Source organism: Salminus brasiliensis, chromosome 14 (assembly GCF_030463535.1).
Source record: "Salminus brasiliensis chromosome 14, fSalBra1.hap2, whole genome shotgun sequence".
NCBI lineage: Eukaryota > Metazoa > Chordata > Actinopteri > Characiformes > Bryconidae > Salminus > Salminus brasiliensis.
This window is the reverse complement of record NC_132891.1, coordinates 32,767,694-32,780,869: the sequence shown is the minus strand read 5'-3', so window position 1 is coordinate 32,780,869 and position 13,176 is coordinate 32,767,694. Positions and strand designations below refer to the sequence as shown.

At 43.4% G+C, this 13,176-nt stretch overlaps 1 protein-coding gene across 3 annotated transcripts in view; it reads right to left on the bottom strand.

Moving 5' to 3' along the window:
* The window catches only part of LOC140576826 (AP-1 complex subunit sigma-2), a 46,064-nt gene that overhangs the window by 27,555 nt on the left and 5,333 nt on the right, over positions 1-13,176 (bottom strand). For all 3 annotated transcript variants that reach the window (XM_072696460.1, XM_072696461.1, XM_072696462.1), the window contains exons 3-4: positions 2,662-2,770; positions 2,230-2,367 (exon numbers count right to left, since the gene is read on the bottom strand). In XM_072696460.1, the coding sequence (XP_072552561.1) occupies positions 2,230-2,367; positions 2,662-2,770 (247 nt within the window). The remainder of the gene's footprint in view (positions 1-2,229; positions 2,368-2,661; positions 2,771-13,176) is intronic.

Genomic DNA, 13,176 nt, shown 5'->3' with positions numbered 1-13,176 from the left:
CCGGTACGAATCGGTCATAAATTTCTTGTAGTCTTGTAGTAAAAAGACATCACTCCACCTCCTCGTGTAAAACTGATGCTGTCTGAAATAGTGCTAATAATTAAAGTATTTCTATATATATATATATATATATATATATATATATATATATATATGTAGCTTGCTTACAGTATCGCAATATACCTTGAATCGAGCCTCTGTATTGTGATACGTATTGTATTGCCAGGTTGTTCTGTTGGTTTCAAAACAGTAGAGCTGGTTAGGTAGCAGGCCAGTCTATTTAGTGACGAGATGATCATGATGATTATTATTAGTGTGTGTGTGTGTGTGTGTGTGTGTGTGTGTTTGGGATTGTTTATAAAAGAAAAAAAAGACATAAAAGTAGTAAATGTGGGACACACTGTGTATGACTAGCATTGTGACACAATGAGCGTGTGTGCATGTGTGTGTGTGTGTGTGACAGAGTCTACCTTCACACACACATAAAGTGTACTCAGTGAGTCAGCTTGTAGAGCTGCAACCTGCTGGCATGAGGTCTACAGTTCTAGGGCGAGAGCGCCAGAGAAAGAGCAAGTACGAGAGAGCAAGAGAGTGCAGTTATTAAAGCTCCTCGAGGCTGCTCAAATTAAAAAGCCCACCCATAGAGAAATCACCTCACCCTCACACCACGCAGAGCGCTGCCCTGACAACTAACGAGGCAGCTTGAAAATAATATCATAAAGAAAGCATGAGAGAGGGAGAGAGAGAGGACGGGAGAGAGAGAGAGAGACTAAGTAGAGAGAGAGTATAAAGAGGAAGATTTGAAGATGTCTAAATCGGAAGAGACATGTGTTGAGGCTTAGGGCAGAGATCTGGAGTCAGAGCCTTTCGGAGGAGATTTTAGCATGCCTTTGGGGTTTAACGTCAAGGGTTTAAGACTAAAACCTAATCCTGTTTCCAACGGCAGTCAGAACAGCATTCCAAAGACTATATAAACCAAATGCAATCAACAAGCCTGCTAATCTTTTCACCGTAAGCCCTAACAGCCAAGTTGTCAGTAGGGAAGGGCAATATGGGACAAATGTCATATGATACACAATATGACAATATTGCCTTTTTTGAGGTTTAAGGCAGGCCTTAAAAGGCAGGCCTACTTAAAATTACAGAGCATCTGTTTACTTATGTTAGTCAAAAGTTCTCCTAACTTCCTAACTGCATCTCAGTTTGGTCAACAATACAATAGTCAACAATTTGAGAAATTGAGCCTCACAAGTACATCAGTAAGTGAGCTGCAGCTGAACCTGATTAAATACTGTGCCAGATGTTTAGTCTGTGGCTCCACCCCCTCAATCTGTTTACTGTTTATTCCCATCTGCAGATTAAAACTTCCTCTATTCACAAAAAGGGGGAGGCCAATTCCAATTCTCAGGCTCCTGATCATGGAGGGTTGTGGTGTTAATGGCATTCAAACGTGATAAGAAGGCAGTTGCTCCACTCTAGAGCTGTGAAGCCATCTACATTTCCATGTCCAAGAAAGAAGGGAAAGGTAAATTTACTCAGAACTGTGTAAACTTTTAATGCAGTGTAATTTCACAGCTCTAGGCCGGCCCTACGGTCTAACTGCCGCTCATCAAGCATGAGGATATCATTAGTTTAAATCCCAGCAAGGGCTAAGCGCTCCATTGTTGTCAAAAGCTTCCCAGTCTGGAGACGTCATGTGATGGGGGGGTGGGATTCTAATCTAGCAGGGAATAAACAGTGAACATACTGAGGGGGCGGAGCCACAGACAAAAATTCTTAAAGAGTATTTAATCAGTTTCAGCTGCAGCTCACTTACTGCTCATTTACAAGCTGAGTTAACTAAAAAATGCTCTGTAATCAGTTACTGTATCATTTTAAGTTGGCCTGACTTTACATTATTAGCTGTGTAATTAATAGCAGTAGTTACAACCTTCTGTACTGCCATATCTTGCTAGCACAGCGAACTGACCGTTATGAGGCCACTGTTGCTTAATATTGTCATGTAATGTACCATGATAACAGTACCGCATCGCCATATCACCCACCTCTACCGACCCGGCACCCAGCATGTCCCAGCATTTTCATGTAAATACTATAATAATACACATAATGCATAAATACTAAATATGAGTAATACATGATAAAGACCAGTGTGTGTTCTACACAGTAAGGTATAGCCTGTATCGTGCTGGGCATTGAACCAGTATCATTGTGTCAGTCCTAGCTTACCTCCTGAAGCAGGTCAGCCTGCTCTATTGCCTTCAAGACGTTCTTCTTGGAAGTCTCCTGAGCCTCTCCTCCCAAAAGGAACTCGTCCAGAATGAAGTACGCCTTCTCAAAGTTAAATATGATATCCAGCTCACACACCTGCAACAGAATGAGAACACAACTTGACATCCAAAGGCATACCTCGGTTTGCTAGCAGCCCATAACCTAACTCCCCGCCCCCTGCTTTTCCACAGATAGGTCATATATTACAATTTGTACTGGTAATTAAAATGAAAAGGTTTGGCCAGTTTTACACTACATTCATAGTGTGTAGACCAATCTGTTTAAGACATAAGTGCAAGGCTGTAACTACCTCATACCTCATACCTCTTTAATCAAGAGCTAATCTGGATCATTTCACATTTTGAGTGTGAACAGCAGGAAGACACCTACGCTGCCAAAGTACTTATCCAGCAGCTCCACATAGCGATGAATGATCTCCAGGGTAATCAGTTCATTGTCTTGGTCCTCAATGGCACAGCAGAAATACAGACTGGCATATCTGTGAGAAAGCATACACACACACACACATGATCTTTAAGGATGCTAATTTAAACAAAAAGGCTTATTTGTCCTACACAACAGTTTTCACCCCAAACTCCAGATATAGCCAATTCCCACCCAGTAACTAGGACTTGGACCCTATCACACAGTGCTACCAGTGATGGGAGAGGGAAAGCTAGCATGTGCTTCCTTCAAGCCACATCAAGCTTCACCACATGGTGACTGTACTGGCTAGCATTGTGCTGAATGATGGAGGGGGGGTGACTATCCTACCCTCCCAGAGTGAGTGAGGCCAGTTGTACTGGGTCTCGAACCAGTGACCTCCTGTCCGTAGGGCTAATGCTAAGGGACTTCTTTCACTTTACATTTAAATAAATTAATAAATTGTGCTTTTTTTATATATACATTTTCTGGAAACCTGTGAAGTGGAAGGGCACTGGCATCATGTTAGTGTTGCTGTATACATACAACATTTTGTGCATTTCCTGTATTCTACATTTGTATTATACTGCATATGGAGGCTGTCACTGTACTGTCCAGGCTTTAATCAGGCAGGATAACCACACTGAGCAGGCTGTATTTCCAGACAAGGACCCACAGCACAGTGATTTTACACGGTAGTGTGTTCTCAGAGATACTCCTCTAGCATGGAACTGTGATTGCAATGCTTTCAGAAAAGCAGGCCAGGACGAGTGGAGCCTGTGCTCTAGCATCAAATGCTGTGCTGGGATGAGCGTTCAGAACCCGTACGGAAAAGTGCTGCACACTGATTCATTATAATGCCAGAGCATGGGAGTGAGAGAGAGAGTGTGTGTGTGTGTGTGTGTGTGAGAGAGAGAGAGAAAGAGAGATATCCAAAAGAGTAAGTGCTTTTTTTATGGCTTGCTGAGAAACTGCCCTATTTTCAACTCCAAGCATATAAGTATATGCACAGATTCTTACACTGTGCTCTCTTTCTCTCTCTCGCTCTGGCTCTCTCTCCCTGGTGATATATAGGATATGAGAGGATGCTGAGTAAGCACTTGCACTTCAAATAAAAAATTGCTGCATTTTCAGCATGGGGGATATTCCTTCACTTAGCTTCAGACGCCTCAACGAACTTTTCTATTTCAGCTGGAGAACCTTAACATAGATTTCGGTGTGTCTCTGTGTGAAAAGTTAAGTGTTCTTGTGTGTGTCTGCACATGTTTACAGTCATATGCAAAAGATAAATATATATAAAAAAAAAAAAAAATATATAAAAAAAAATCTGTGCACCCCGGGTCATGTTGGCCTGCCGCAATAATTGCGATAGCGGTTTATCGCACGACATAAATGGACATGACATGAACATTTTTGCTGACACTTTGCTGATATTCGCCATCCAGCTGTCTTGTTCAGTTCCGTTCTCTTATTTGCTCTCTGTCGGAGACGGGGCTCAAGTTAGTCTGTGAGCAGCAGCGCCATCTATTGTGCAGGACACAGTGCAGTGCATGGACTGATCAGTGCATCAACAAAGAGGATACAGCGACAGGGGAAGATGTGGTACTTGATGCTAACAGGTGTTTTATCAAAAAGCTGCAGAATTCCAGCCAGAAAGTTTGCAAAAGGAAGTCCAAAAGTCTGGATGCCAAAGCTCTAGCGTGGTAACATCGTATCAGTACCATACAATTACAGTAATATCGTAATATCGCAATCATTTCTGGGCTCATTAAAATAAAATTACAGGCCTAGGGTCATTTTAACTGTTTTTCCAGAATTGTAAATAAGTAACACAACCTCTACATTGGCACATTTTATACAGACATGTTTTTAATTGTTTAAAGGGTCCCTATTATGGAAAACCAGCATTTCCCCAGTACTCTAAATAAAAGAACTTGATCTAGTATGTATGAGCCTTTCCAGTTAATGCATAATCCATATACGGAAACTAAGCTGCAAAAGCCGTAGGGATGTCCCGATCAAGTTTTTTCAGCCCCCGATCCGAGTACCCTAACCCTAACCTAACTTAGGTAAGACCTGCTGTTAGTAAACACTAGTAAAGTGACTGTTCTGTAGTTTATTCTGGACTGATTTATTTCGTTTGGTGGTAACATTTTTAAAATGACTGCTTTAAACTTCATGGGCTGGTTTCCCAGAGAGAGATGAAGCCAAGTCTTGGACTGTTTTTTTCTCCTGTCAATAGAAAAACTCCACTCAGAATGCTGTGTAGTCCTGAGCTAGGCTTAATCCTTGTCTGGGAATCCAGCCATATAGTATTTAATATCTTATAATCCAGCCTTACTGACCTAGCTGACCATTCAGCCCCCAGTTCCTTTAAAACACTGCAGTCAAATCCATGATTTGAACTGATAAGTGTGCGGACGTTACCAGTTAACAGCCAAAACAAAGCTTCTAATTCTAACTCTCCATTCCACCTTAAATAGCGCAGCAGAACAGAACCGCTGCATCATTTAAGGTGGAACGGAAAGTTTGAAATGGAGGACAACTTCAGGCTTGTTTTGGATGCTAACTGGTGATGTTGCTGCACTTATCAGTTCAAGCTCACTGTAATAAGGTCACACATGAACACATCATACAGCAAAACCAAGGATCGGGCTTTAAAAGCATATACCTGACCCATTAACAGATGCCTGGTTTGGCCATCCCTAAAAAACAGCTAATTTTCAGTGCATAGTTTTCGTGAAGCCATAAAAATCAACACAGTTACATCTGCCTCCTATTCGATGAACAGCAGATCGACGATTTGTGCTAAGCGTTTCACCCATGAGTTTGTTAAAAAACAGAGCAGTCAATCAGAGGAGAGCTCATTTACATATACTAGTCCTATAAATAAAATGTAGCACGTGAAAGGGTTTGTCACTTTTTATTTCCAATGGTTTAAATTAAGAAAATAAATATGAATATTAGCATCTTAATTCAAATGTGCAGAAAATGCCTTATTGAGTGAATCGCTGTAGAAAATCAATAGAACATATAATTTAAAGCGGGACATCTAAACCTTTGCAGAATTCAAATGACCCCAGCACAATTACAAGCTGCTCCAGCAACAAGTGCGGTGAGACCCGCTTGCCTGAGCAGGGCAGTAATGTGACTAAAGCAGGCCGTGCATATTTGTAGTTTTTTTTTATTCAGTGCTCCGAGCCCTAAACTAGACTAAGCTCTCAGCCTTCAGTGAGCTACGGGATGAATGCACATCCCGATGTCAGAACATCCCGCTGCTGTGCTGCAGTGGCCGTCTGTGTGCTGTTCTGTTGTTCTGTGCTGTTCTGGGCAGGAGTGCTGATGCTGGCTGCTGGTGATTAATTGTTTACAGGCTGGGAGGCTCTAAGGAGTGCGGTAAAGATTTCTGTAGCAGAGCTGCACAGTTCCAGCCCTGGAGGACCACACTCTAACACACGCTGGCGTTTTCCCTGCTGTAGCTCACCTGATTCAACCCATTGGCTAATTATTCAGCCCTTCCTGAAGCAAATGTATTGAATTCTGTATACAACTGCCAGCGTGCCGTGGTTCATTGTGATTCGGTCAACTTCCCGATACAGAGTGTCTGTCTACAGGTTTAGGCTGTATCTGCAGCATCTCACTGCTTGATAAAAATCTGGGTAATTTTGGGAGAAGGACCTCGAACTCCTCCTCTGTCCTTTAACCCATAATAGACCCTGCTTCACAGTTCAACTATATGATGAACAAACTTCACACCCACCTCCATCACACCGCCAGGGGACCTGGCTTCACGCACCATCCACAGGATGATGACTCCAAGCCAGAAATAGTTAGAGTAGAGAGTACATCCCCCTGCTCTATTCCAGGGTGTGGTCAGTACTAGCTGTTTAGCTACTTGCTAATATTTTTGGATATATTTTGCAACGTTTAGTGTCATGTCAATCAAGAAAGAGTGGAGTGGGTGCATCTGCACGAGCTGGGCTTTATTGGTAATACACTAATCAAGCACTTTATTTAGAAGTAATCCTGCTCATTAATGCAATTCAATCCAATCAGCCAATCGTGTGACAGCAGTGCAATGCATATAGTCACATAGATACGGGCCAGCAGCTTCAGGTGATTTGAGTGTTTGTAGAGTTTCCTTCTGGTAGAGTGTGGTGGCAACCAGTGTGAGGCAGCTCTGTGGATGTCAACAAGATGACAAAGATTACGACAAGATTACAACTGCATTGAGCTGAGAAGCATCTCAGGATAAACAACGTGCAACAGCAGAAGACCACGACGGGTTTCTCTTCTGCCAGCCAAGAACAGAAAGCTGAGGCTGCAGTGGCCAAAACTCACCAAAACTGGACAGTTCATGTAGCCTGGCTTTGATGAGTCACAATCTTTGCCGAGGCACATAGATGGTAGGTTCATGGACCCCACCTGCCCACCTGTGTCAACAGTCCAGGCTGGTGGCCACAGGCAATTTGAGTATTTTGCTGACCATGTGCCATGTCCCTTCATGGCCACAATTGAACCATCTTCTAAGGGCTACTTTCAGGATGGTAATGTACCAAGTGACAAAGGAAAGATGCCTCAAACTGGTCTCATGAACATGACAATGACTTCAGTGTTCTTCAGAGAACCTTACCAGTCACCAGACCTGAAGGCTGGGCCTCCACATCCCAGCCTTTTCTATGTATACTTAAAAGCATGTGTGTCTATACACAATCTCCAGTAATCCTTTAAAACTTTAGGCAAGTCACACTCAAAAACTGGCACTGCGAAGTCCTCAGCGATTAACAAAAGAAGAGTTGTAATGCTGAGCCGTCTCCAGATAATGGAACATTTTCAATGTTTCCAACAGCGGACTCCTCACATCTTTGCTGACTTTGATGCATTCTGCTAGAGCTGATTAAGCCCCGGCAGTGAATTTAACCCCAGAAAATTGAGACTTAATGACTCCAAGTCCCTAAACGAAGGACAGGCTGAGATGACCTCCAGCTAATCTCCAAAAGCTTCTTGCAAAACTGTGGGAATAAATATTTACCCACTCTTAATTGGCTCTGGGATACAGTTGCTCTCTGAAACCAGCCTTTCTCGTTTCTCACAGTCTTTTTCCCCTCCCTGTGACTGAAAATCCCAGAAATACGAAGCTGCTTTTCCAACATACATTACAAGTATGGAGTTATCATAAGGATTATGATTAGTTGTAGTTCGTTTGATTATCCATGTATTGAGCAATCACAAAATTGTTGCACAAGCTTATCAAAGCACTTACACGTCTAATTCTATCTTAAACGGCCTGGCTAATGATGGCCTAGCTTAGCCATGAGAAACAAACCACACTGTTTACATGAACTTCAAGGGCAACTTCAAGTCAGGCTAACATGAAACCACTGGTGTGCACATAATACAAAACGTGCAGTAGTAAGTGACTGAAGCTATACTATACAATATTCCCCTAAGTCTCAGATCGAGGCATCAAGGGCCCAACAGTAGTCAGTAGCTGAATGGAGAAGTTCCGTTCTCACAGCTCAGGTCATCTGGGTGTGTTCCATCTCCAGAAGAAAGCGCGGGATGAGTTGGAGTGCATTAATTGATCGTTTTTAATGCAGTTGCTGAGAGACAGTGAACGCGAGTGAGAGAGAGTGTGAGTGTGAGAGAGGGAGATTGAGTTTTTGATCTGCACACAGCCATTCATCTTCAACGCTACTGAAACAAGGTGCTCTCGGCCTCCAGAGAAAAAGCGTTCAATCTGGCAAGTCTGGGAGTCGAACCTATTGATCTTGCAAACTATCGACTGCCCTCAATGCAAGAAGGCATTCTTCACATTGAGAAAGTGGTCTCCAAAGCTGGGCATGTATCTGAAGACATCAGCTCTGCGTAGGCATTCAGAGAACACTGAATTAAGAGTCAAGACCAAAATCTGGGAGCAGGAAAGACTTTTAAACGTTTGAATGTAGTCCGAAATCTTTCATTTAGGGTGTTTTTACATTTGGCGGCACCCAGGGCCTACTCTGGGCTTGTTTAGGGGAGGGGCTTACTATCACTTGTTTGGTTTTACTTTTCACTTTTCATTTTTGCAAAAAATGGTAGGACCTCGTGGCATCAATTCAGTGCTTTTCTTAATTTTCCTTGAATACAAACACTTACACCTACAAATAAGGAGCAGTTCTCATAGGAGAAGGTATTTTAGCAATGCAGGCGATAAGCTGAAGCAGTCATGTGACAAACTGAACCAATCAAGCCACCCCACATGCATCACGGGGAGCAGATAGCTGCCGTACCAGGTTATTGAAGCAAACCCCAAACTACCGACTTAGGAGTAACTAACTTAGGAGGGCTGGAGATCGGTTCTCTGGACAGCTCTAGGGTTCGAAAACAGCCTTGACACTTGACCAAAGGTACCAAAATCTCAGAACAAGTGCTCCTGGGTCTGGGGGAAAAAATGCCCTTATGAAAGCACCTTTATACAACACTGAGATCTAGATATGGCATTAGAACCCAGACACCCAGAGCTGTAGACAGAATTCAAGGTAAGCCAGTTTCAGGATTCTGCACCAAAAGTTCTTCAAGGATTCTTTAGTAAAAACAGTGGTTCCATATAGAACTCTAGTTAAATGGTTCTTGGCATACCTGGTAAACCTCTTGCAGATGGTTCTCTGATCAGTCCTTTGAAAATTTCTCTCTATTGACAACCAAAAAGGAGTCAAAGAACTCGATTTCAGTACTATATAGAACCCTTTTCCTCAGAAGCGAGCCTAACAGTACAGTCATCGAGGAGGATGTTCAACATAGGATCCACAACAGAAGCACCCCATACAGGCTATAGTCTGCATGCCAAATCAGCCATTTGGCTTCGCCAAGCTCAACATCCTACTCGTTTTTGCATCTTTCTCTGAGAGGAGTTACTCATGCTATTGTGTTGTGTGGGCCACGGAGAGAAACAAGAGAGAGGAACAGAAACTCTGGCAATCGTTCTCATCTTTCCACACACAGCAACGACACATTCCAGCGAGAGGTTGATGTAACTAAAGCAGTGAAGCAACTTCAAAACGGTACCTCTTTTTGGACCTTCTAGTCTGTAGGAGGTGCAGGTATTTCAAAAGACTGTAGCCTTTGTTCAGTGTGGGGGAAAATCATTTCTCTGCAATTTCAAGAGTAAAATGCAGCCAAAGCAGTAAACGCAAGAACATTTTGTATCTGTGGAGTCGTTATTTTTTACCTGTGACCCTAAAGGTCCTCTGAAATAGCCAGCTTAGAGAGGCCAGCTGGACAAGTAGTCCTCGTTCCTGGCTATTCCAATGTTTTTGGTGGTATCTCTACACTCAATTTTGGTGGAGATGAAATGCTACCACATCAGACTGAGCCAAACCAGCACAGCCTCATGCTCTGCACCATCTGATGTGGGTTAAGTGTGTTTACACTGACTTATGAGTTAGAGCTGTTTACACCAGTTGATCCAGCTCAAGATGTGAGGAGCAAGAAAGTTGTTACTGTCAGGTTGCAGAGAGGATTTGGGAGCTAAAGGTACTGGAGGAAGATACATTTTAATAATGCTATATTATTCCTGGTGGTAAATTCCTGGTATTTAACTGAATCCATGCTTTCCTCCACCAGTGAAATGTTCCTGCTCGTTCAGTCTCTCGTCACTTCAAGACTTGACTACTGCAACTCTCTTCTGGCTGGTCTCCCTCTACGCACCATCAGGCCCCTGCAACTTATCCAGAATGCAGCGGCACAGGTCGTCTTCAACGTTCCTAAATTCAGCCATGTCTCTCCACTGCTGCGTTCTCTCTTCACTGTAGCTTCCTGTAGCTGCTGCCCACATCAGATTCAAAACCTTGATACTGGCCTACAAAGCCAAGAACGGACCAGCCAGCCCCTCCGTACTTGATGGCAATGGTCAAAAGCCGATCTGCACCAAGAGCCCTTCCAGCTTCACGTACGGCTCGGCTCGACCCGCCATCCCTCAAAATCCACGGAAGACGAGCGTCCAGACTTTTTTCTGTCCTGCACCAAAGTGGTGGAATGAACTTCCTCTGGGTGTCCGAACAGCAGAGTCGCTCGCTGTCTTCAAACCCAGACTGAAGACCCTCCTCCTCTTCTGAGAATACTTGGGCGAATAGCAGAGTGGTCTCCTTACTGACTTGTGTTTAGTAGAGTCTAAACTTAGAGGATCTTTAAATTATTAGTCTATTTAAACTAGCTGAGGTTTTTCTTAAGTAAATAGCAAAGCACTTTTGTAAGTCGCTCTGGAGAAGAGCATCTGCTAAATGCCTTAAATGTAAATGCAAATGTTCCCCACCGAAGCCCCTTTGCTTAACAGTTGGAACGATGTTCTTTTTTTGACACTCTGCACCCTTCCTTTATCCTTCAAGTATATCTTTGCTTAACTGAGCCAGAAGTGGTCTGTTTCAACGTCAGCAGTCCACAGAACCTGTTTCTGAAATGCAAGGCCTTTAAAAGCGTCTGCAGTTGAATTTTGTGGCGAGGATGCAGAAACGGGGTTCTTCTGACGATTCAATGGAGGTCAAATCTGGGCAGAAGAACAGTGCAGCACTTTTCCAGATTCTGCCTGATCTTCCTGAAGGTCTTCTGAAAGTCTTCTGCAGTCAACCAGAAGTTCTGATTTGCCTTCCAAGCAATCCTATGAGTAGTTCACTTGGGAAGCTTTCTTGGCCTTCCAGATCTCAACTTGACCTTCGGCATTCCTGTCAATTGCCATTCCCTAAGTACAATAAAAACGGAGAAAATGGCTACCTGAACTCAAACGTCTGAGTGCATCCCTAAGTTGAGCGTAGCTAATATATTGCTTTAGCACTGAGCTGATCAGAAGCTAGAGAAAGCAGCACTCCAGCTTTCAACTCAAGGCAGCGGATCCTTTCGCCGTGATCATCCGATTCACCATACACCCTCTTCATTTTCACCTTTACCAACTGCAATATAAACATCCTCTCCGGGGCGAAACCACATTCTAGATTCATGCCTGCAGCTGCATCCTGTTACACTGTAATTAACTGAACTCAACACAGTTCAGTGAAAAATCATGCTTGAGGTGTTGTGATTTCAACCAGACTCGAGTTTGCGCTCTCCGTCACCGTCCGATATTCTGCTACCTATAAAAAAAGGAACATATGTACGCTAACGGTTTAGCGGAAACGGCCTGTTGTTTTCCCTCTAACCAACATCACTTTCATTTAGAAGGTGGAATTCACAGCTAAGCCAACGCTAAAGAGAGCCAAGGCTCTCCTGTGGCGAGCTCTCCTGTGGCGAGCTCAATGAGGCGGGCGCTAACAGCAACCTGAAGGATCAACGGTCACCGGCAACCTGTCAGACCTCCTTAGCAGTAGCACGGGGACTAGACCTCTGGCAGCGGGCCGAGGCCTGAGCGGAGTTCCAGAGCGTGGTGGGGGTTGGGGTGGAAAACAGTGCTGCTCGATTGCAGCAAGTGATGGCGGAATTTCACAGCGCAGGAAATCTCTTTCAGCCCGAGAACAATGATAAGCAGGGAGCCTCGGCGGACATGGCTTGATCTGGAGGGAATTCTCCTTTTCATCTTTTTCTTCTTTCCAGCTGTCTGTCTCTCCTTTGTTCTTGATTCTGCTGCTCTCACTCCGTCTTTCCTCTTGTCATTCGAAGGCATTTCTGACAACGAATTATTCTGCTTTAGAATCGAGGACTTTTAACAAAATGAACACTTTTTCTCTCTCTCTCTCTTTAATGAGCTGAGTTGCTTTGTCATGTTTGTAAATCCATCAAAGTATTGACTGTCCATTCAACATGTACACACACACACACACACACACACACACACACACACCCTGCCCAGTCCCATCTCTCTCTGGCTCTTGCCTCTATCACTGTGAATCAGCATATTATCAAAATACATGGGCCACAGTGTGATTGTACATACATTTGTCATGTGACAAAATCAGGACACCCCCTTGAAAACCTTTTTTTATATATTCATATACATATTTAAATATGGTGTCATTTTGACCTTAAACCCCTTAAAATATGAACTATTAAATAATACACAATCCATACTTCTACTGTATTGTATTAATTTCTCACGCTCATAATATCGCACACAACACACACAGTACATGACCTCACTGAAGCAAGAGATTAACCCCCAAAAAACAAACCAGCATGTTGGGATTCTTACTGTGTGTGTTGTTTTTCAATGGTCTTTGGTAGCTTAGATCCAGACATACGGATTCATCAAGAAGTCAAAAGGAGTAGCAATTCTGTTTGTAGGGACATGCAAGTGTGTGTGTGTGTGTGTGTGTGTGTGTGTGTATAGAGATTGTGAGAGACTGATGTTTTGCTGGGCACGCCGCCTTGTTTTACATTCTCCCCCACACTTGTTCCAAGGTGACCCCTCAGAACGTCTCTGGGCTTCTGATGCCTCTGGTACTGATTAAATTCCTCATGAAAAAAAGAACAGAAAAGAGAAGAAGGGGGAAAAAAAAAACCTTGAAATATTCATCC